Below are 22407 nucleotides of genomic sequence, written 5' to 3' on the forward strand. Positions count from 1 at the left end.
TTTGAGCTTATGGATGCCTCCACCCTTTTTCTGTGAGGCTTCTCTGTTGCCTGTGCCTCTTGCTTTCACCCGGCTGTGGGCTCTGCTTTCCTGTGGGCTGGCAGCCTGGAAATCTGGGAGTGGAGCTGGGCGGATCCAGATGTGTCTGGGAGGTGGGAATGGCAGCCTGGAAATTTGGGAGTGGAACTGGGCGGATCCAGATGTGTCTGGGAGGTGGGAATGGCAGCCTGGAAATCTGGGAGTGGAGCTGGGCGGATCCAGATGTGCCTGGGAGGTGGGAATGGCAGCCTGGAAATCTCGGAGTGGAGCTGGGCGGATCCAGATGTGTCTGGGAGGTGGGAATGGCAGCCTGGAAATCTGGGAGTGGAACTGGGCGGATCCAGATGTGTTTAGGAGGTGGGGATGGCTGGGAGGCCTGGGAAGCACCAGGCTGGCACCACGGAGGGGCTGCACGTCCTGGCACGGTGCCCTCAGGGCCAGGGTTTGCTTTCCTGGCCAGCAGAAGGGCTCTCCGTGGGATCAGAGCAGGGTTAAAGTGAGGGGGACGTGTCTGCAAAACGTGTTTGAGGCTTTGTCTCACAAAGAGATGAAGCTCAGCACGGCTGGAGAGAGCCCAAGGCTGCCCAAGAGTGGGGAAGGGCATGAAGAGTTAGAAATCCCAGAATCCCAGAATCCCAGAATCCCAGAGTCACAGAATCAGAATCCCAGAGTCACAGAATCGCAGAGTCACAGAATCCCAGAGTCACAGAATCAGAGTCACAGAATCACAGAATCACAGAATCACAGAATCTCAGAATCACAGAAAGTCAGAATCCCACAATCACCAGGCTGGAAGAGACCTCCAGGATCATCGAGTCCAACCCAGCCCCAACACCTCAACTAACCCATGGCACCAGTGCCACATCCAGGCTTTCCTTAAACACATCCAGGGATGGTGACTCCACCACCTCCCCAGCAGATCATTTCAATACTTTATCACTCTCTCTGTGAAAAATTTCCTCCTAATATCCAGCTTACATTTCCCTTGGTGCATTTTGAGGCTGTGTCCTCTCCTTCTGTCAGTTGTCCCCTGCTTTTGAGGCTGCTCCGGCTGAATCCTGGAGCTGGATTCCAGGGAGAAACTCCTTTCTGGGCATGGAATTCCATGGTCAAAGGTGGAATTAAAGCGTGTTCTCCATGGCTGGGCAGTGGTGCTGCTCACAGATGGCAGGGCTCGTGTCTCAGTTGGAATTGGAGCTTTTTGCAGCATCACAGAGGTTTTTGGGATGATTTCCTTGGTTTTAGCAGGTAGGACTTGGCTGGGGTTGCTTGGAGAAGAGTCTGAGAAGGGAGAAGGACAAAACAGCTGTGAACAAAATAGGAATAATGTTTCATAAATATTAAATAGAATAGTAAATATAATTATGAGTATAATGTTTAATATTTATTGACACCACAATATTACTATTATAAATAATAATAATTAATAAATATGAAACATTATACTGTAAATAGTAATAATATTTAGTAAATATTAAACATTATACTAGTAGATTTATTTACTAGTATCATGTTTAATATGTATTAATATCACAATATTACTATTATAAATAGTAATAATGTTTAATAAATATTAAACATGATCTAGTAAATTGTAATAATATTTAATAAATATTAAACATGATACTAGTAAATAAATCTACTAGTATCATGTTTAATATGTATTAATATCACGATATTACTATCATAAATAGTAGTATTTAATAAATATTAAACATACTAGTAAATATACTTACTAGTATAATGTTTAATACTTATTAATATCACAATATTACTATTATAAAAAATAATAATATTTAATAAATATTAAACATGATACTAGTAAATAAATGTACTAGTATAATGTTTAATATTTATTGATATTACAACATTACTATTATAAATGGTAATAATATCTAATAAATATTAAAATAATGTTTAATAAATATTAAACATTATCGCATGACTTTCATTTTCTGTGGTTGCCTCTGGGCTTCCGGCTTCCCCCCAGGCCCTGGCTGTGGTGGTGGCAAAATCCTGGGCAAAAATTGCCTTTATTTTCCCTCCAGCACCAATCCCTAATTCCTGCCTGCCTGGCCCTTTGTGCAGGTGTTCCTGCCCCTGCAGAGCCCAGCCTGGTTTATCTGGACAGCACCAGCCGGAATTTTTTTCATCCAAGTAGGGGGCCAGGAAAAAAAAAAACCCAACAAAAAAACTCCCCCAAAAACCCCAAAAAACACAAAAAAACCCCAATAACCCAAACAAAATAAAACAAAAAAAAAAAACCCCAAAAAAACTCCACCAAAAACCAAAAACAACAAAAAACAAAAAACACCAAAAAAACAAAACCAAAGCAAAACAAAAAACAAAAAAACCACACCAAAAAAACCCCAAAAAGAAAACAAAACAAAACCCCCAAAAAACCCCACAAAAAACCAAAAAACAAAAACAAAAAACCCCCAAAAAACAAAACAAAACAAAACAACCCCAAAAACAACCACCAAAAAACAAAAACAACAACAACAACAAAACAAACCCACCAAAAAAAAACCCCAAAAAAAACCCCAAAAAACCCCAAACCACTCTGGTTTTGTGTATCCCAGACCTAACTTTTAAAATTCACGAGGCCCTGTCAGTTTGTACTTACAGCTCAGGAAAACATCCGCTCTTCTTTTTTTTTTCTTTTGATTTTTCTCTGCTGCTCCTGATCTCCTGAATTTTTGCTCAGTTTGGGAAAGTTCTGCCTGGTTTGGGTTTTTTGCTGTTTTTAGTGTTTGTGTGTGTTCTGCTGCTTGGCTTCCTCCTCCTGAAGCAACCAGGAGCCCCAGGGGAGGTTTTATTAATGGAATTCTTGATTTGGACCAGGAATACTCAAAATGTTACTGGCACGAGGCCAGGATCTAAATGATCTTAATTCTTTTTGAAGTTTATGGGAATTTTTTTTTTCCTGGGAGAAGGGACAGGGATGGGGCAGGACAACACAACCATGTGAACTTATTATTATTTATTGTTTGTGCTGAGCAGATGATGCATCTAATTAAAAAATGAGATTCCCTCCCCCAAACAATCCAAATGGCATTCCAATAAAATCAGTGGATTTACAGCCTTTATGGCTGCAGGGGAAAATGAACCTCTGGTCTTCCATCCTGTATGGAGGATGAAAATGGTGAAAATATGAATTTATGTCTCTGTGAGGGCACCTGCACATCTTCCAGAGCTGCTGTTCAGCTCAGCTATTTTGTTTATTTTCACAAAACATCAAAACAAACTCTAAGGAAACCCAGTGTTTACCCTTTAATGCCTATTTTTAATTTTTCTTACGGAAAAAGAATTTTTACCAAAACACCAATGGCTTGGGAAAGCTTTTTTGAATTCAAAACATGATCAGGAAAGATATTTGCCACTTAAATTGACATTTATACAGCTGAGGACGATGTATCAATGACGCTTTTCACAACCATTTCCTGAATTACCACCTGCAGTTGCACAGAGCAGTGAGAGGCCAGGGATTTATAGGCAAAAGAGAGGCCAGAAATGGGTTTGGACCCCTCCAGCCACAGCCCTGACTGGTTTTTTTTCCTTTTTTCCCTTCAGTGGGATGCAGCAGGTAGAGAATCCATCTGGAATTCATCCTAGGTATTCTTAGCTCTGAGGAGGTGGCTGTGCACAGCCCGTCCCTCCCGATACCGACAGCTGCTTTTGGCTTGCCTCATTTCCATTTTAATACCTTTATTTTATTTTTTTCCCCCTCACTGGAACAGCTAAGTGCAGAGGATGGGGGAGGAAAAGCGAAGGGCTCGTCCATGCCCTTCCCTTTTCACAGCTGGCACAGCTGGATCAGCCAAAATCTGGGATTGGGGTTGGGAATACCTGATGGGGGTGACCCATGGTCCCTCCTGCTGGGAGGATTTTTGGACAGCACATTCCAGAATCCACCAGCCAGACACTTCAACACCTCCCCAGCCATCTCTTTCCTTTGGTAATTTCCCCACCCCTCACGTTATTTGGATAAAAAAAAAAAAGAGAAAAAGGAAAAGTGCATGACTGCTTATCTCTTAATACCTTTCTTGCCCGAGCTTTGATTTGCAAACATGTGACTCTGCAGCATTAGTCTGTCCCAGATTTGCCAAGCTTGCAGGTCTCCTGACCCATTTTACAGCATTTGTGATTCGCCTCCCTCCTTGACAAACCTGCAGGCCACAGTTGCAAAGCTTCTGTGGAGAAAAGCCCAGCCTAAAGCCCGGCCTAAGCTGGTGTAGGTGGGACCTAAGGAGGGCTGAGTCTGGGATTATGTGGGGTGAGGTTTGAAGGTGTTTTTTCCGTGCTGTTTGGCCTGTGCCCGACTTTATGGTTTAATGACTGCTTTTTGTCTAGAAATGAACAAAAAAAATGCATTGCTAAGTTGTTGTTGGAGCAAATTCCCAAAGCTGGGATTTGGGGTCTCCCCACCCGCCCTGGGGCTCTCCTGCAGAATTCCCTGTTTCAGTGCTGCTTCCTCAATTTCTCAAACTTCAGCCCAAGGTGCTGCTTCATTCCACCTGCCCTGAAACAATCCAAACCCTCCAAAAGTGACTTTCTGCTGAATTCAGAACTGGAACTTTGCTGCTTTTCATCTCTGCAGGGTTTGGGACAATCAGAAAAAAAAATCTTTGTTGTTTTTAGGCACAGTAGGAAAGCAGAGAACCACATTTGTTCCTTTCCAAAGGGGCTGTGGGATTCAGAATCCCGGTATTTCCTTGGATAGATGTTGCTGAAACTTTGCAAAGCAGGACAGAGCTGTGGAACTGCCCCAAGCACCCCCCTGTCCCCGGAGCAGTGAACAGAACCGAGGTGGTGATTTTACAGATCAAGGTTTTCATGTCAGTCCTCTCATAATTATCTGCAGCCATGGGGGTGGGGGTGTGAGTGCAAAAAAAATCAAAAAAAATACCATTTAAAGCCCTTCAAGAGAGTAGAATCTTTATTTACACAAAGCTGCCTGCCCTCTTTCCTCTACCACCCCTAAAACGGATTAATTCCTGCAGGATTGATAATCCAGACTGTTCCTATCCCAGGACCAAACCCCTTCAGAAGTCTCTGTGTGGAGTGAGAGTGTGGATGTCCATCCCTGGGCACTGCCAGGCTTCACTTTCTGAAGCATTTTACAAAGAAATAATGAAATTACAACTTATTTGAAATAAGTTTCAATAAATTCCCCCCTCCCTGCCAATCTGCATGCAGGAGCAGCGGGCTGTGCTCGGATCCTGTGATATGAATAGAAGAATTCCAGGGAAAAGCACCGTGTACTGCAGGAAATGAGGGTGAAAATGCAATAATTTCTTTTTTATATAATTTTTTAATGCAATGCACTTTTCCCTGCAGGCCAGGCCTTGCCCCGTGGGTGTGGGGTGCAGGGTTGGGGGCAGAGCTCTGCTCCTGCTCCCCCAGTCCAGGACTGCCGGATGAGATCCCCTCCCTCAGCTCCAGAGCAGACACTTGGCCCTTGCCTCAGCCAAGACTTTGGGTTCCCATTAGGAAATTCAGTTTCCCATTGGGAAATCTGGTTTTCCATTAGGAAATTTGGTTTTCCATAAGGAAATTCAGTTTTCCATTAGGAAATCTGGTTTTTTCCATTAAGAAATTTGGTCTTCCATGAGGAAATTTGGTTTTCCATGAGGAAACTTGGTTTTCCATTAGGAAATTCAGTTTTCCATTAGGAAATTCGGTTTTCCATTAAGAAATTCGGTTCCCATTAGGAAATTCAGTTTCCCATTGGGAAATTTGGTTTTCCATCAGGAAAACCAGTTTTCCATTAGGAAATTTGGGTTTTTTTCATTAGGAAATTCAGTTTTCCATTGGTTTTCACAGCCCTCGGGTGAGCCTGTGGGGGCTGACTCTTCCCTTCAGGAAGCTGCAGAGGGGATCTTTGTCAGGAACTGGTGACAGGACCAGGAGAAACGGGTACAAATTGAAAGAGGGGAAATTCAGGTTACGTGTCCCAGCTTGTGGAACATCCCCAGGGATGGAATTCTCTTTTTTTTGGCCTGAGCTCATCCCTGCTGTGGGATAGTCAGGGAATTGGAGTGGTGCTTTGGCAAATCCCCCCACGAGCATCAGCTGCCAAATATTGCAGCACTGGCAGAGGGAGGAGAGGACTGGGCTTGCTCTGCCTCTTCCTCCAGCTGCTCTACACGGACAGGACCTTGTCCTGGAAGAGAAGAGCAGACAAAGCTCTTGCTGCAGGAAAAAGGCCAAGGGAGCACAGCCCATGTGTGTGAGGGGTTTTCAAAGCTCCCACGGGCTCTCGCTGGCCCCAGGAACTGATTCCAGAACAGGGGAATATGGCCAGGACTGAAGAGAGGCTGCAAGAGGGATGGAGAGGGGCTTTTACAAGAGCATGGAGTGGCAGGGCAAGGGGGAAGGGTTAACAGTGACAGAGAGCAGGGTTAGATTGGATAATAGGCAATATTCTTTATTTTGAGGGGCATGGAATGGCAGGGGAATGGGTGATGACTTCACACTGAGAGAGTAGGGTTAGATTGGATAACAGGGAATATTCTTTATTTTGAGGGTCACAGAATGACAGGGGAAGGGATGATGGCATGCTGAGAGAGTAAGGTTAGACTGGATAATGGGAAATATTCCTTATTTAGGGGCATGGAATGACGGGAAAGGGTGATGGCTTCACCCTGAGAGAGTAGGGTTAGATTGGATAATGAGAAATATTCTTTACTGCGAGGGGCATGGAGTGGCGGGGCAAGGGGTGATGGCTTCACAGTGACAGAGGATAGGGTTAGATTGGATAATGGGAAATATTCTTTAGTGTGAGGGGTATGGAGTGGTGGGGCAAGGGGGGATGGCTTCACAGTGACAGAGGATAGAATTAGATTGGATAATGGGGAATATTCTTTATTTTGAGGGGCATGGAGTGACAGGGGAAAGGGTGATGGCTTCACAGTGACAGAGAGCAGGGCTAGATTGGATAACGGGAGATATTCTTTACTGTGAGGGGCACGGAGTGACTGGGAAAGGGGTGATGGCATCACACTGAGAGGGTAGGGTTAGACTGGATAAGGGGAAATATTCTTTACTGCGAGGGGCATGGAGTGGCGGGGCAAGGGGGGATGGCTTCACAGTGACAGAGGATAGGGTTAGACTGGATAATAGGGAATATTCTTTATTTTGAGGGGCATGGAGTGGCAGGGGAAGGGGTGATGGCATCACAGTGACAGAGAGCAGGGCTAGATTGGATAACGGGAGATATTCTTCACTGTGAGTGGCATGGATGGCAGGGCAAGGGGGGACGGCTTCACACTGAGAGAATAGTGTTAGATTGGATAACAGGAAATATTCTTTACTATGAGGGGCATGGAATGGCAGGGCAAGGGGGGATGGCATCACCCTGAGAGAGTAGGGTTAGATTGGATAATGGGAAATATTCTTCACTGTGAGGGGCACGGAGTGGCAGGACAAGGGGGGATGGCTTCACAGTGACAGAGGACAGGGTTAGATTGGATAACGGGAAATTTCCTTTACTGCGAGAGGCGTGAGACCCCTGAGCAGAGCAGCTGACGCCCCATCCCTGGCGGTGCCCAAAGCTGCACAAACCGCTCCGGCGGGCGCTGCCCTGCCCGTGTGGCGGGGACTGTGACGAGCCGATCCCGCTGTCCCTCCGCAGCCCCGGGAAGGGGTGGCGGCGGTGCCATGGCACGGCGCGGTGCCGCCGCTGCTGCACATGCTCAGCGCCGGGCGGGCCGGCTCAGCCCCGGCGCTGCTGCGGGAGCCGTGCGCGCCTCGCCGCGGCTCCGGGGGCGCGGGGGGCGGCCGTGCCCCGGCTCGGCGCATGGGGCTCGGCGCTCCCCGCGGGACGCTCGCCGCCCGGGGCTGCTCCAATATGTGCTGGCACCTCTGGAGCTCTCAGTGGGCAGACAAGGGCACGGGCAGCGGATTATCGTGGCTGTACTAATGAAAGGGTTCAAGCTCGCCTGGTAAGAGCGCGATGGGGGGGAAAGGAGGGGTGGTGGTGGTGGGTGGGGGGTGCTGTGGCCCCCTCCCCGAAATGGAATTATATAAAAAAAGACCGCTCTCCGCCAAGTTGCCGGCGCGGCCGCTGCGGCAGGGCCGGGGGATGCGGGTGCGGGATGCGGCGGGGGAGGCACCGGGGGAGGCTCGGGCGGAGGATGCGGCGCTGGGCCGCCGCCGCCCGGGCCGGGCTGCTCCGCATCCGCCAGCCCCGAGCCCCCGGGGCTCTGCCCGCAGCCCCCTCCCCTGCCCCGCTGCCGCCCGATCCGCATCGCCCGGGCTGCGATCGCACGGGAAATTCAGCACGGGCGGGCTCAGCCGGAGGAAGGTGCGGGGATGGAAAAGTGTTTTGGATGCTGCGTGCGTGGAATGGCTCCTGCTGGGCTTGTCCTTTAAACAGCGGCGTTTGGGGATGCTCCTCGCTGCCGTGGTGCTGTGAGGACACAGCAGAGCTCCGGGGAAGCGAGAGCTGCCAGCAAGGTACCCGAGTCCTCCTTAATTCCCTCATCGTGCCTCGGTGTTTTGGGGGGAAACTCGGCAGGTTTGGCTAAGTGGGCAGTGGAAGGAAACATTGTGTGGGTGAAAAGCGATTGGCAAAAAGCTCCGTGTGTGTGTTTGTTTGTGTCTGAAATGTTCGCACGAAGATATTTTGGTGGTCAAATTTGTATTTTACAGGGGCAGATAGATAAATAAATAAATAAATAAATAATATATGTAATAGAGGATACAATTATATATCTCTATATCAACATAATATAAACTTGACCACCAAAGGCTTACGTGGAACCCCGAGTATCTCAAAACTTTGTTTTTAAATTTCCAATATGTCAAAACCACTTAGTTGGAATAAATAGGCTTTGAATTATGATGATGAAATTGATTTAACCAGAACTTTATCAGATGGGAACGGTTCCACAGTTAACAGTGGAATGTGACTTCGTAATTTGGCTTGAATTGGATGACAAGAGCAAAGGGAAGGCCTGTTTCTTTTCCTTAATCCTTTTTTTTTTCTGGAATGAGAAAGGAAGTAATCGTAGAAATAACAGCCTCCCTGTCAAGTGCACTGCTTTGCATCAGGATGAATGTGGTGCTTTGAGATCCTCGCCTGTAAAGTATGAGAAAACAGCAAAGTTATTCTGCATTTGTTATTTTACTTAGTGTTACTATTTTAATTTTATCTTTTTTTTTTTCTGTGTAAAAAATAAAAGCACTACAGTATAGCACTAGGAAGCATCTTGTACTGGGCCCCAGGGGACAGACCCGAGCCAGGGATGACTCAATAGGTCATCTCTTCTTCTAATTTCTCTAATTCTGTCTTTTATTTAATTACACTGAGAGCCTTTGAGCCTTGCCCGTGTTTATATGGCTCTGTCTACAGATGATACGGATATTAACATTTGAAAATATTGCACGATTTTTTTTTTTAATGAATAATAAAAAAAAGCGCCTCTCTTGCAGCGATCCGCTGCCTCCTGTGCTGTGCGGTTGGGCTGAGGAGTTGCATAATAGCTCCGTGTACTACCGGGAGAGCGAAGCGTGTGCAGGAAAGGCTGGGATGGAGCGGATCCGCAGTGCCCCCTGCATCCCTGTCCCTGCCTCCCCACCAACGAGCTCGGGGCGGTTTTGGCGTTCCCGGTTCATCCCGGGGTTTGGAGCATCCCGGGGATGCTGCCGAGGGTTGGTGGGGATGGATGTAAGCAGATTACAGCGCCGGAGGAAGCGCCCGCCGGGCTGCAGTAGGTGCCGCTGCTGCCTCTGCGTTCCTCGGGCTCCGGGCAGGGCCCCGGGGGCTCCGGGCAGCCCTGGGCCCTTTGTTCTGCCATAAAGATCCCGAGCAGCTCTCCTGGAATCACTCGGCAAGTGCTGCCCAAGCCCTGCCTCTTCAGCATCCCCCTTCATCCCAATCCCAAAGCCAAATACTCTGATTGCTGCCCTTATTTAATTCTACAGCAGTCTGGATCTGTGCAGCTGTCACTCTGTTCCCCCCAGGATATTTACGGGCAGTTTTGTTTATTTGGCTGTGCTGCAATATGCAGGCACAGGAGGGTGAGTTAGGGATGTTACTGCGGGTCCTGCTTTGCCCAAATCTGTTTGTCCCTGCTGGATTGCTTGGAGGAGGGCAGATTTAAGGACAGAATGAAGGCAGCGTTCTCTGAACTCGCTGGGGGTGTTTAATGTGGGCTGGACAGCCGTGCTAAGAAATGGGTTGATGGGGTTGGTGTTGATATAAAGAAAAACCATCCCATGCACGGGCTGCAAACAAATCCTGTGGCCCTGGGTGCAGGAGCAGCACTGCTGGGGTTAACCCAGCTCTCCTCACGGAGCCATGCTCAGAGGGACACAGGATTTGTGTCTGTACCAGGGAGGGACACCGAGCTGCCGGCAGGAGCAGCCTGCGCTGACCCTCAGCAACAGGACTGGCTTCTCCCACTTTTCGGGCACCACGTCCCTCCCGTGCCTGTGCCCACACCAAACCCACCGTGTGTGATACCAGGGAACCTCTGCCCACCCCTGGGCCTGTCCTCACACCGTGCCCTGCATTCCCTCCTCCTCCTCCTCATCCTGCCCAAAATGATCTCACCCCGCTCTGGCCCCGGCGCTCTGCAGCTCCAGGGGACAGCAGAGGGGCCGGGTGACATCGCCGTGTGACAGTGGCGTGATGCAGGGACCTGCCGTGCCGTCACACTGCCCCAGCACGGCAGGAATGATGCTGCAGCCCGCAGGACGCTGTCAGGACAGACGACAGCAGCGATCTGCCTCATTCAGAGCCTCGGCTGGACCAGTCATTGTTGTGTTTTAATGCTGTTCCCGTCTTTGTGCTGTGACCTGGTGTTGTGAGAGGGAGCTGTTGCCTCCAGGCTGACATCACTGTTATCTCACAGCTCCCCGGGGACTGCAATCAGCCAGAACTCCAGCTTTAATCTCAGCAAGCCAAAATCCACAGCAGCCTTGCCCTCCCCTTCCATCTCAGGCTGTGCTGCTTGTCCTGCTCTTCCTTCTTAGGAGTTTTGGGGAGCTCATCACCCAGCAGAGATGGAAAATAATTTAGATCTATGATGAAAAATGAGAATCTAATGCCAGAAGAGCGTTCTAGGGACAAAAACAAGCTGGTAGCTGAACTTGATGTCCCATAAATGGGACACTGAGTAAAACCCTGCTCTTCTGATTTGCCTTCTCATGTGGTTCCTTCTGCATTCCTTGTGCTGCTCTGTTGGTTGGGATAGTTCTGAGCTGCAGAACCTGTGATCTGGAACCTACAGAGAAAATAAGGGCCAGAGGCTCCACTAAAAATAAATCTGTAATTCATTTTTCTGCTAGTGCCTGTGGGTGAGGAAAAAAAAAAAAACCCAACACAACCAATCTCTCAATGTTCCAACACCCTACTTATCTGAGGGAAGGATCTATTATGTAGTTGTGGGGGTGGGATGGGAACTAGGTAGGGTTACAGAACAGCAGAGCTAAAATTAGAAGTTGTTTGATGTCAGGGAGCAGTGAAGATTGACTTCAGGCAGTTTCAGTTCTGCATGCTGGAGGCTGCTGCTGCTGCGGGGCCCTTGGCACCTCTGCCAGGCTGACCCTGCCCTCCCCTGGCCCTGCACATCCGTGTGGAAATCCGTGCAAATCTCAGGGTGTGCAGAGGGCAGGGAGGGGTTCCTCAGCTGCCCCACTCGTCCCAGCCAGCTCTGAGATGTAAAATAGAGGCTTGGTGAGGCAGGGAAGGAGGGATGGGTCTGTCCTGCTTCCAGGCATCGACTGTGACACACAGAGGTGACAAACGTGGGTGAGGGATCCTTGATTACCCAGGGAAATGATGAAGCTGCTTAAATCACTTCCAATTTCGTGTTGAAGCTGCAGAGCCTTAAAGAACTGCTGCGTGCAGCACCAGTGAACTTCATCCTGTGGCACCGCAAATCATCCCGAATGAAATTGGATTTCCAAATCAATTCTTCCCCGATTTTTGGAGAAGCTTCGCAAAACAGTTTTGTTAAAGTTACATAATTGTGCTGCTGTGCCCACTGTGTTGTTTGACCTTCACACTGCGGGTTCAAATGTTGCATTTTCAATCTTTCCTGTCTTCATTGATTCTTCTGCGCCTCCACCTTCCTTTGTGCCTTTTATTCAGGGGGAAGAAATAGGTGCTGATAATCCTGGGCTGAAAACCACCAGAGCTGACCCACATCCATATAAATACGGCTCTGGAGTTTGGGAGAGGCCTGAGCTCCTTATGAATTCTGCAAATGGATCTGAGGAGTCAGAACGTTCCCTAGCTAGGAAGGGCAAACCTCATTAATGGGTCACTCATCTCCCCCTGCATCAGAACATCCTGACCTGCCCATACATCCTGAACGTTCTGGCTGTCCATAAAGTGCGTTTTTTTATCATTTTCCAGCAAGAAGATGTCGTGCCAGGTGCCTGGAAGGACAGCTTGGCAGGTTTATTTTGTGGATGGTTGTGTGGTACGCAGTCATTAAGGGGTTATTAGCAGTTTTGTGCTAATTTCTCTGCCCTTGGTGTTATTTTTTCTGCCCTTTTCCGTAGTGGGAAACCCCTGGAAGCAGTGAGGAGCCTAATCTGAGTGCACTAAAAAAGCTTTGCACACAATTCCCTTGGCCAGGCTGTGCTCGTGGGCACCAAGAGAGGCAGAAATAGCAGCAGGATCAGCCCCAGCAGCAGTTTTTGTCCTGGGCTGTGCAGTGCCACGCTGGATTAATGCCTGCAGTGGCAACAGGCTGTGAAACACGACTTTTATTTTAGTAAAAGTATGAAATTACAGTGCAAGGAGACCATTAGAAACAAAACCAAGGCATTTGGAAGCCCTTGATCTTAGGCTGGGTTTGCTGTGTGGCAGAAAGCATCCCTTTAATATTTTTGTTTCTTGTGTGGTTGGCTTTTGGCATCAAGTTTTGATTTAAATTTGGGTAAACATCTGTAATTTTGTTCTCTTAATTTATATGTGCGTATTGAAACCTCTCTGAGGACAGCCAGACAGAGCAGTTTTTTGATTTAGACCACGAAGAAGCTGCACTCTGCAGAGTTTTTGCTGCCAGCACCCAGAATCTCTCCCCCAGATCTCTCCTTGGGCTGCAGATTATTTTGGCTAATTGAATCCTAATCGTTTGTTTTGCTGGGAAATTGCCTTCCCCTCTTGTCAGATGCCAAGATCACCTTGCTCCCAGCCCTTCAGCAGCCTCAGAAATGTCAAGTGAAGGGCAAACTGCTGGGAATGGCTCTGGAATTCTGCAGCCTTCGCTCACTCAGGGCCTGGAGCTGAGGCGAATGAGGCAGCAGTGGGGCTGCTCCAGAGATGCTTTCCCTCACTAAAAAGCCTGAAAACGTGGAAAATTCAGCCAAGAAGAGATGAAATGTGGAGCTGAGGCTGCTGGGTGCTCAAAGGGAAGGGAGGTGCTGGCTGTGGGAGCCACCAGAGGCCCTGCTTGTGCCTGGATCTGTCATTGACCATTTTTATCCCACTGTTGCCTCTTTCCCACTTTCCCTGCCTGCAAAAGGAGGCAAACCAGTCTCCCCTTCCTTCTCCCTGTGCCTGGAACAGGGATTTTCATGGGACAAGTGCTGGAGGGAGGTGTTGGACAGAAATCAGCCTCCCCTTCCTTCTCCCTGTGCCTGGAGCAGGACAGAAGTCAGCCTCCCCTTCCTTCTCCTGTGCCTGGAACAGGGATTTTCAAGGGATAAGTGCTGGAGGGAGGTGTTGGACAGTGTCCCACGTTTTTGTGTCTGATTCACCCCGTGTGCGTTGCTGGCTGTGTTGGGCTCAAGAGAAGCCCTCACATAGTTGGAATTTCTGCTTCATTTCTGCTCAGCAAGTAGGAGGGGCAAGGCCTGGAAGAGGCAAAAATTGCAATCAAAATCCTTGTGGTGCTTCGTGACAGGGTCACTGTGTCCTGGGCAAGGCTTCTTCTGCTTTTCCCAGCTGAAATTCCAGATTTCTCTCTATTTTTAACACATTCATGGTGTTCCTTTGGTTGATTGAGCAGCTGCTGTGTTTTTGTTTGAACCTTCCCTGAATACCTCTAAGTTCAGGCCTGGTTAGAAAGTACATCTTAATGCCATTATTATTGTAATTGATGCTTAGTATGACTGCTAACTACTGATTTCAGGATTTTGAGCTGTTTAAAGTAAATTATTTAAGTTGCAATATACCAGCAATAATTTATCCAAGGATAGACTATCCAAGCTCAGGAAATGGAGACACCAAGCCCAAAATGCTGCACAGAATTAATTTTCCTTCTGGGTGCCCTTGCAGAGCCACGTGCTGAATACAAGATGCTGGAATGTTCTCTGAGCTTCTCCTTTCCTAAAGTTTTCCTTTTGGCCAGATTTAGGCCTGTGCTGTTGATTATATTTTAAATTTTCCAGCGGTTTATTCCCCTGTAACCATTTTTCCAGGACAGAATGCTCTCTGTGGTCACAGCCAAGCGATCTGGGGGCAGATGCTCTGCTTTTTTTTTATTTTTTTTCCCAACTAAAAAAAGATGCAAAATGCTGCCACTCTCCTTTGACAATGTCACAGTCACTCCGTGCATGTGGCAGAGGAGCAGAGAAAGAGCATTTTGTGGCCTTTTTTTTTGGAGGTTCATATATTTGGGGTATATATTCTGAATAATTTTCAGACCACTCAGAATGCCAGGTTTGGTAGAATGTGGTTTGGACCACAGCTAATTTCAGGCCTTGGAATTGGAAGGAGAAAAACGGAGGAGAAAATGAGTGGAATGAAGACTTAGGAGGGAAAAGGAGGCGTATTTTGAGGAGTAGCAAAGATTTGTCCAGAAGAAACGTCCAGATATGCACACAAAATTAGAACAAATTAGCTGGAGGGGGAACACACAGCTTGTTTAGTTCAAGAAGAGCTCCCTCTAATTAGAGTTGCTCCCTTAATGAAATACTGAGCAAATCAGGCTGAGTTTAAATGACAGGAGGAGGAGGTGGCCAGGCCTGAGGACAGCAGAGATCATTGCAAGGTGAGGACACAGAGAGGCTGTGAATGAAAAGCTTTGAACTGGAGAAGAGCAGTTCTGGAGAGCTGCTGGAGAGGCAGAGCTGTAATTTTGGTGTATTTCTGACCCCGCAGGACCAGAAATAAAGCAGCTCTGGGATGGTGAGGAGACTGAGGGCTCTGTGCAGCCCTCAGAGCAGGAATTTGGCTTTTCTCAGAGCTGTCAGCTGTTAGAGAAATGTGATCACAACCTGATGCACATTTTGGGAGCGAGGTTTGGGAGGCAAACCCGTGCTCAGCTGCAGGCCAGGAGAGACGGATGTGTCTGGAGGGCTCCCAGAACCTGAGCAATATTCAGTGGCTGCTCCATTGCTTCCAATACCTGCTGTATTATTTTTTCCAGCAGGAAGAATAAGTTCCCCGTGGATTCTGTTCTGTTTTAAAGGCAGCTGATGGCACAAGCGATCTGGGAAATAGAACTGTTTCTAAAATTGTGTTGTTTCACAGCAAAAGAGGCTCTTGAAAACAGAGATTTGCTGTGCTGGGAGATTTTCATGCCCCACCTCCAGCTTGGAGGAAGAGTTTGCATCCTAAGTAGTCAAGATGGACAAAGGGTAGAAGAAAGGAAGTGGAATTAGTGCTGGTTTGCAGATGAGGCACTTGGAGAATAAAGGTGTTTTTCCTTTTAATGTGTTTATTAATAGCTGTCTATTAATTCCCTGCTGGAAGCTTGGCTTAGGAGAGCAAAAAATCGCTAGAGTTTAAACAATTTTCCAAAGAGAGCAGACTCTACTGAAGTAAGAGCCAGGATGAGAAATGCAAACTTCCATCCCTCTCCCTGCACTTCTCACAGGGGACTTGCCCAAAGCCACAAACTGAATTTTTATCATTGTCCCAAAACAACCCGTGCTGGTGTTTGGAGATACCGTCCTTATCCTGGGACATCTGTTCTTTCAAGGATCACAGCCCAGATCAGGATGATTTGGATGTCACTCTGCAAGATTTCCCACATGGAGCTCCAAACCATGTGGATGTTTCTGTGTGTCTTGGAAGTTTTGGGGACAAAATGCAGCGAGTCCAAACAATCCTTGAAATTGTAACACTCAACCAGCCCTGACAGCAATCATTGGTCACTGAAAACCTTTAGAGCCCTGCATTGGTGCAGACTGGGCTGCTGCCTCTTTAAAAAACTGGAAATAATGGAAAGCAGAACTAGAGACTGAAAAATTGGGATATTATTGAGGTATTGATCCGTGCTCCTGCCAATGGGGTGTCCTGCACAGGGCCAGGAGCTGGACTGCAGCAATCCTTGTGGGTTCCTTCCAGCTCAGGATATTCTGTGATTCTGTTTTGTCTTTATTAACAGTTACCTGTTGCTGTTTATGAACATGACAAGTGAACGAGTTTATTCCACCTCTCTCCTGCTCCTGGCTGTGAGGATTTGACTTCAACCTTGTTTCTTTCCCACAAATTCATGTAATCTCATTCTCATTGTTCAAAAAACAAGACAAAACAAACAAACAAAAAACCAACAACAACAAAAAAAAAAAACACCCAAACCTTTTAATACAGCTTCTCTTTCTCTCCAATATTTACATTCTTCAAATATTTGTTGACCACTCCACCGTGTTTACCCTTCCAGTTTGTTTTCACAAACGAGCCTCATGAGTGCCGTGATGTTTTTGTTGCTTTCCTTTGAACTCGTTGCTGTGTAGGAAAATCTTTCTGGTCCTTTGCCACCCTTCTGAACGTGTTCCTGGTTGGGATTAACTGATCACACACAGCAAATATTTCATCATTCCGTGAGGTGTGATTGATCAGCTCCGAGTCAATCAGTCCTCCCTGCTCCTGTATCACGTTGCAGGAACATTTTTCATTTGCTTTCTGCTCCTCCCCTCTCTGTGTTGCTTTCTTGCTTTCTAAATTCTTTAAATTGCTGATTGTGGCTTTGTTTCCTCTGCTGCACCTGCCTGGAGTAGGTACAAACCCAAGGACAGCAGCAGGGCTGCGTTCCTGCTTTTCCCACACGGGAATCAGGCACAGCCTCTGTTGATTTTTCCCCAGACAGGTTTTTTTAAGTGTGTTTATATACACTTTCAAGATGAGTCACATTGTTACCTTCTGCATTGTAGAACCTCTGCGCAGACGATGGCCTTTCCCAGAGCCTGAATTCGGAAATGCCCGAGTGTTGAAGGCAAATATTTCTATTTATTCTCAATATTTCCTGTTGCTGCCTGCTGCTTTAGCAGGGAAATCCATGATTTGTGTTGACAGATAAGGTTTAGGAGGGCGTGCAGCCCCTCAGGGTGAGAATTCAGAGCTTTGTGGGGGCTGAGGAAGTGGAATTTCGAGGTGATTGGAGGGATGTTTATGTCCACGCTGACTTTGTCGTCACAGAAGTGCTCCCTGGTGGTTTGCACCGCGGGGAGGACGGGGAAATTCAATAAAGCTCAGCTCGGGATGCCAGGGCTGTGCAGCAGCAGCGAATATTTCATCAAGCTCAGCTCGGGATGCCAGGGCTGCGCACAGGAGCCGCACCAGGGCGGCACAGCAGATGGGTAAGAGCAGGAGCAGAGCAGAAATCCCGGGATTTCTCCTCGGTGGCGGCAGCGAGGAGCAGCCAGGGTTAACCGGGCGATGCGGGACACCCTTAAAGCCACCGTGGGAGCTTTCCTCCCCGGCGGGGACATGCCAGAGCCGGGCTGCGCCTTGCAAAGGCGGCTTTGTTCCAGCCATGCCAAGGCGTTATCAGAGCGGGGAATCTTTTTGTCGACTCCTTTGGCGGCCCGGAGATGCCTCGGAGCGGCAGCGCCGGGGTTCCCGGGCGGTTCCGCGGTGCGGCCTCGGGCAGGAGCGCTGCGGGCTGCGGGGAGAGCCGCGGGCGCCTCCCGGGAAGGGCGGTGCGCTCACAGGTGGCCGTGGAATCCTTCCTCTCCTCGGGTTTCATCTCCCAGGCAGGCCGGGGATTCCTTTCCGTGTGTGTGTGTGTTGGGAGGTCAGGCAGCTCCGCGGGGATAAAGGATGCGGGGCTGGGGCTGCGGTTGGATGGGGGAATCTCCGTGGGGGTGGAAGGGATGGAGGGGGGGAAAAGCGGGGGGAGACTTAAGGTGGAGAAATATCCTGAGCAGCTCTGTCAGTGGTTTTGGGGAGTTTCGGGGTGAGCCCAGCAGATTGCAGGGTTCTGCAGGAAAGGGCCAAGCAAAGTTAAGGGAGTCAGTGGGAGCAGGGATGAATCCACTGGGATTGGGATTGGAAATCAGAGGTGGCAACCAACCAGAAATCTGATTTCCAATTGGGATTGGAAATCAGAGGTGGCAAAGCTGAAGGTAGAGAGTGGGGCAGTGCTGTGTGGGAGGCTGCAGGGGGCTGGTATCTGCCTGGGTAAACAGAGTGGAACAACTGGGAGCACTGGAGGAGCTGGAACAGCCATAACAGGATAACACAGTGCAGAGGCACACACTGCACCAGGCAGTGCTGGAGAAGGAGACTGGACCGTGCACCCTTTTAGGACAATTAGGACAATTTTCCTTCTCGTTATGAGCGAGCTGTGAGCTGTTCCAGCTCAGTACAGCAGGGAGCAGGGGCAGAGGGGTGCACGGGGCCTGTCTGTACCAGGAGGCTGCTGCAGCCCAGCCCCTGGCACAGCTCTGCGGTGTCCTCCTGCTCTCCCCAATGGCAGCTATTGAAGCTCTAGGCAGCTGCAGGGAGCTCTCCCTTTGTGCTGAGCCTGCACAGGAGCAGCACAACCCAGGGCTGCTGCTCAGTCCCTGGGAGCAGAGAGGGGGTGGCTGTCTCCTGTTCCCAGTGGCATCCCAAGAACTCGTTTGTTTGTGTTGGGTTTGAGGTGAAATTTTGGTGCTGCTTTGTCCCTTCTGGCTGCCCCTGCAGTGTCACTGGAAGTGCAGTGGCACAACATTTAACTCTGTCCCGAGGGAAGAAAAGAAGGATGAATAATGGAGGCACTGCTGTGGTGATTTCTCAGGGACCTGTAATTAGTGTGAGCTCCTGTTTCTGTTATTTTCCTCTGTGTCTAGAACAGCCTTCCCTGGTCAGCCTCTTTTGCTTTTCATCCTCCCTCAAACTGGGAGCTGATCCTGCTGAGGTGCACTCAGGCCGTGTGTGCCTGGTCCTCCCAGCCCTCAGCTCGGTGCTATAACCCAAATAAAGGCAGGGGTTCCTTTCATTAGTGCTCCATCTCAGAGACATCTGTTGGCGTTATTGATGTGCCTGTTAATCTTCATTTTCGAGCGCTCTGGCTGCTGGATCCATGATCTGTCAGTGCAGGGCAAGGGCTCCCGGGGTAAAATGTGCAGGAGAACTGAACATGCAGTGGCTCCACAGGAAAAAAAACAAAAAAAACAGATGGATTAGGACCAAGCAGAGGCTGACAGGGAACTTCAGGTGTGTGAGTGTTGTAATACATGGTTAGAAATTCCAGATGGGATTTGTGGGCAGGCAGCTCAGCTTTTCCCACGGCATCGTTCCAAACTGGCGGCTTCCAGGTGGGATCTGCTGCCTGTCCCTGGTGCTGTGTGCTCTCCATTTATCCTGGCATTTATCCTGCAGTGCCTGTCCATGTTGGGATGGGATTCTCTTGGCCTCAACCTACAGGGAGAAACTGGTTTGCCTTGTGCCACTCCTCCTCCTCGTTTTCAGAGATCACACTGATTTAAAGAAGGCCAGAAGTGCATTAACATCCCCATGGACATCCCTATCTGTGAACTGATAGCTGTGGCTCCCTCGGGGATTTGGGGCAGCCCATGGCAGTGAGGAGCTGATGAGGAAATGGTCTAGACAGATCCTGGCCGTGCTACAAACGCTTCTCGTGGCTGCTGGAGGCTCCAGCTCTCACTCCTGCACTTGTTGATGCTGAACCTCCCCAGAGCCCTTTTCCCTCCCGTCCATCCCTGCTCCTGTCCCGCTCCTGGCTCTCCACGTGCGGATTGTCTGAGCCCGCTGCTGGGGACAACAGGTAGGGTTTGTTTCCTGGGTGAGGTGGGACCTGCTGCTGGTGAATGTCTTTAATTCCGTGTGGTTCCTTTTGTGCAATTAAGGAGAGCTAATTAGCTCCTTTTAGTGCAGTCTCCTTGCAGAGGTAGCTGACCTCTTGTTAATCCTGGATTAAGTTCTTACTAAGAACTGGCTCTTTGTGTGTCCCAGTTAAGATGTTGACACTTTGTTCTCTCTCTCCCCTTGTTCTCCTCCTCCCCCTCTTCCTCCCCATGCCTGTGAGCACATGATTCCTGCCTCCTCCAGCCCCCACTGCTGGAGGAATCCATGGACTCTGAAAATGCCACTGCCAGCTCAGAAAGAGTTTTGCTTGGGCTGGCACCTGTCTAGAAGCCCATTTTCCACTAGGGAAAAGGGAGAGTGCTCCTTGTTGCTTGGCAGGGTGGGGAATCCTGTGTGGTTTGAGGGGTAGCACCCATGGGCTGAGCAGGAGTTGCCAAACAGGACCAATGTCCCAGCAGAGAACTCACCCTGTGCCCTGCTGTGCAGTCAGGAGTCCACCCATTCATTCCTAAAGAGCGTGAACAGCGAAAAGCAGCTGTGGAATGAACAAAAAGCAAATTAAACATGTGCAAAATGCTAATTATCACCCAGTTACCCACTAGTGCTAATCCTGCTTGCACATCTTGAGGTTGTTGCTCTGAGTTTTCCCTCAGGACATGTTTTATTTTGACATTTCTGGTGTGTCTTTTTCAAAGACAAGGCTGGAAACACAACGAAAGAGTGACCCCTGGTTCTGTTCTGAGCTCAGCTGACAAGCAGAGATGTTGGGATGTAGCTGTCCCAGTGGCTCTAAGTTTTCAAACCAGGTCATATTAAAGGTGGGCAAAGAATTATGAGGGGAAATGAGAAACCCTTGGTGTTTTCCAATCCATTGTTGCCTGATGTTTTGCAGACAGACTTTTAAAGGCTTCTTTTTGTTCTGCCCCGCTGGTGTGGCTTACAGGGAGGGTAGGATTGCCCTGCCTGGCTGGAGAGTTGATCCCAGCCCCACCTGATGCTCCGCAGGCCTGGACACCCAGGCCCAGCTCTGTCCCACGGATCTGTCACCAGCGCCGGGCTTTAGTTACTCGGACAGTGCCTCGTTTCCCCGGGGCTGGGAGATGCAATATGCATGAAGTGCTTGTGTTACAGGCAGCAGAGCAGCCCTGCAGGCTCGGCAGGGGCAGGCTGGGGAAGGAGAAGGCGCTGCCTGCCTGGACACTGAAGAGCCTTGCTCCCAAAATTGGAGCATCCTCGGAGGGAGGGATGCCCAGATGTGACTCTGGCCTCTTGGCAGAGCTGTGCTGGCCAGGCTGAGGTGTGTGACCAGGTCATGCTCAGCAGGCAGACGCTCACATTGTCCTTCACACATGAAATAAAGTCCTTTCCTTGACTCCTGAACACCAGACTCGTGCAAGCAAACCCAGCTGAGGTAAAATGAATTCTTGAACAAGGACCTGCAGCTTTATGTCCAGAAGAGCTTCCTTAAAGGCTTCTAAAATCCTCTCTCAGGGCAGTCTTATCTATCTTTTATCACCATGAAACAAGCTGTCTTCAGGACCAGGGGTAGTGCTGCAGAAATGTAAAAACTGTTTGTCCTTTCAAGAGTTTTGGGTGAAACTTTGCAGATCTGGTGAAGTTTGTAAAGGTTTTGAGATGCTGTGTGGTTTTCCAAATTCCCCATAACTTTGCCCCTTGCACACCATGCCAGGTAAGCTTAAGAAGCTTTACTCTAAGTAAGTTTTGCATTTTTACTACTGGTCTTAAACTGGTTTTGGAACCAGCACTTTTGTTTGATTCATCTTTTCTCCTGAGAGTCTGAAGGATGGGTTAGACTCAACTTCGTGTCCATCCTGCTACTCCATGGCCTGCTTTGAGCCTTTGTGTGTTCCAGATCTGAAGTAGCCATTATATAGAATTTATCACAGCATTGGGGTCAGTGTAACTCCTGTGACTATTGAAAAATAGCAGCTGTTCAAATCTTAATTGTCATCCAGACTAAATATATCAAAATATGTGGAGGCTAAGAATTATGTTTTTAAATATTTTTTCACTTTCTGGAAAAGAGAAAAAGCCACTGAAAGATCCATAGGCTGTAAAACAAAATGGAACCATTCAGATCTCTCATTCCAAGTCCTGTTGAATGCAAAGTGTGAGGCTTGAATTGATTCTGGTTCGAGGTACAGAACAGCATTTGGGAGAACACAAACCCTTGCATAATAATGTTTGCCACAGATGGGCAATTGAGCCTTGAATTAGTTACAGTGGTTAGTTTTGTTTGCTTCCCAAAATAGGTTTCTCTTGTCTAGTCAGGATTCATCCAGCTTCAGCTTTCAGCACTTCCAGCTGATATCCAGTGGGATCAAACCTGGATTCCAGGTGAGCACTTAAATCTTGCCATTCCTTGGCCTCCAGGCTGTGCTGAAAGGATTCAGTGCCACTGC

At 48.6% G+C, this 22407-nt stretch overlaps 1 protein-coding gene across 11 annotated transcripts in view; it reads left to right on the top strand.

Moving 5' to 3' along the window:
* GRAMD1B (GRAM domain containing 1B) overlaps positions 1–22407 on the top strand; it is a 103504-nt gene that overhangs the window by 30007 nt on the left and 51090 nt on the right. Inside the window, exon 1 of one of the 11 annotated variants that reach the window (XM_063418024.1) lies at positions 7454–7985. The exons of 7 other annotated variants lie outside the window; for them this stretch is intronic. In XM_063418024.1, coding sequence (XP_063274094.1) covers positions 7702–7985 — 284 coding nt within the window. In that variant the 5' untranslated portion in view covers positions 7454–7701. Of the gene's footprint in view, positions 1–7453; positions 7986–8341; positions 8500–17376; positions 17530–17635; positions 17884–22407 lie in introns of those variants that run through there. 3 more of the 11 variants (XM_063418032.1, XM_063418026.1, XM_063418025.1) reach the window with 3 other exon arrangements.

Source organism: Prinia subflava, chromosome 22 (genome assembly GCF_021018805.1).
Source record: "Prinia subflava isolate CZ2003 ecotype Zambia chromosome 22, Cam_Psub_1.2, whole genome shotgun sequence".
Classification (NCBI taxonomy): domain Eukaryota; kingdom Metazoa; phylum Chordata; class Aves; order Passeriformes; family Cisticolidae; genus Prinia; species Prinia subflava.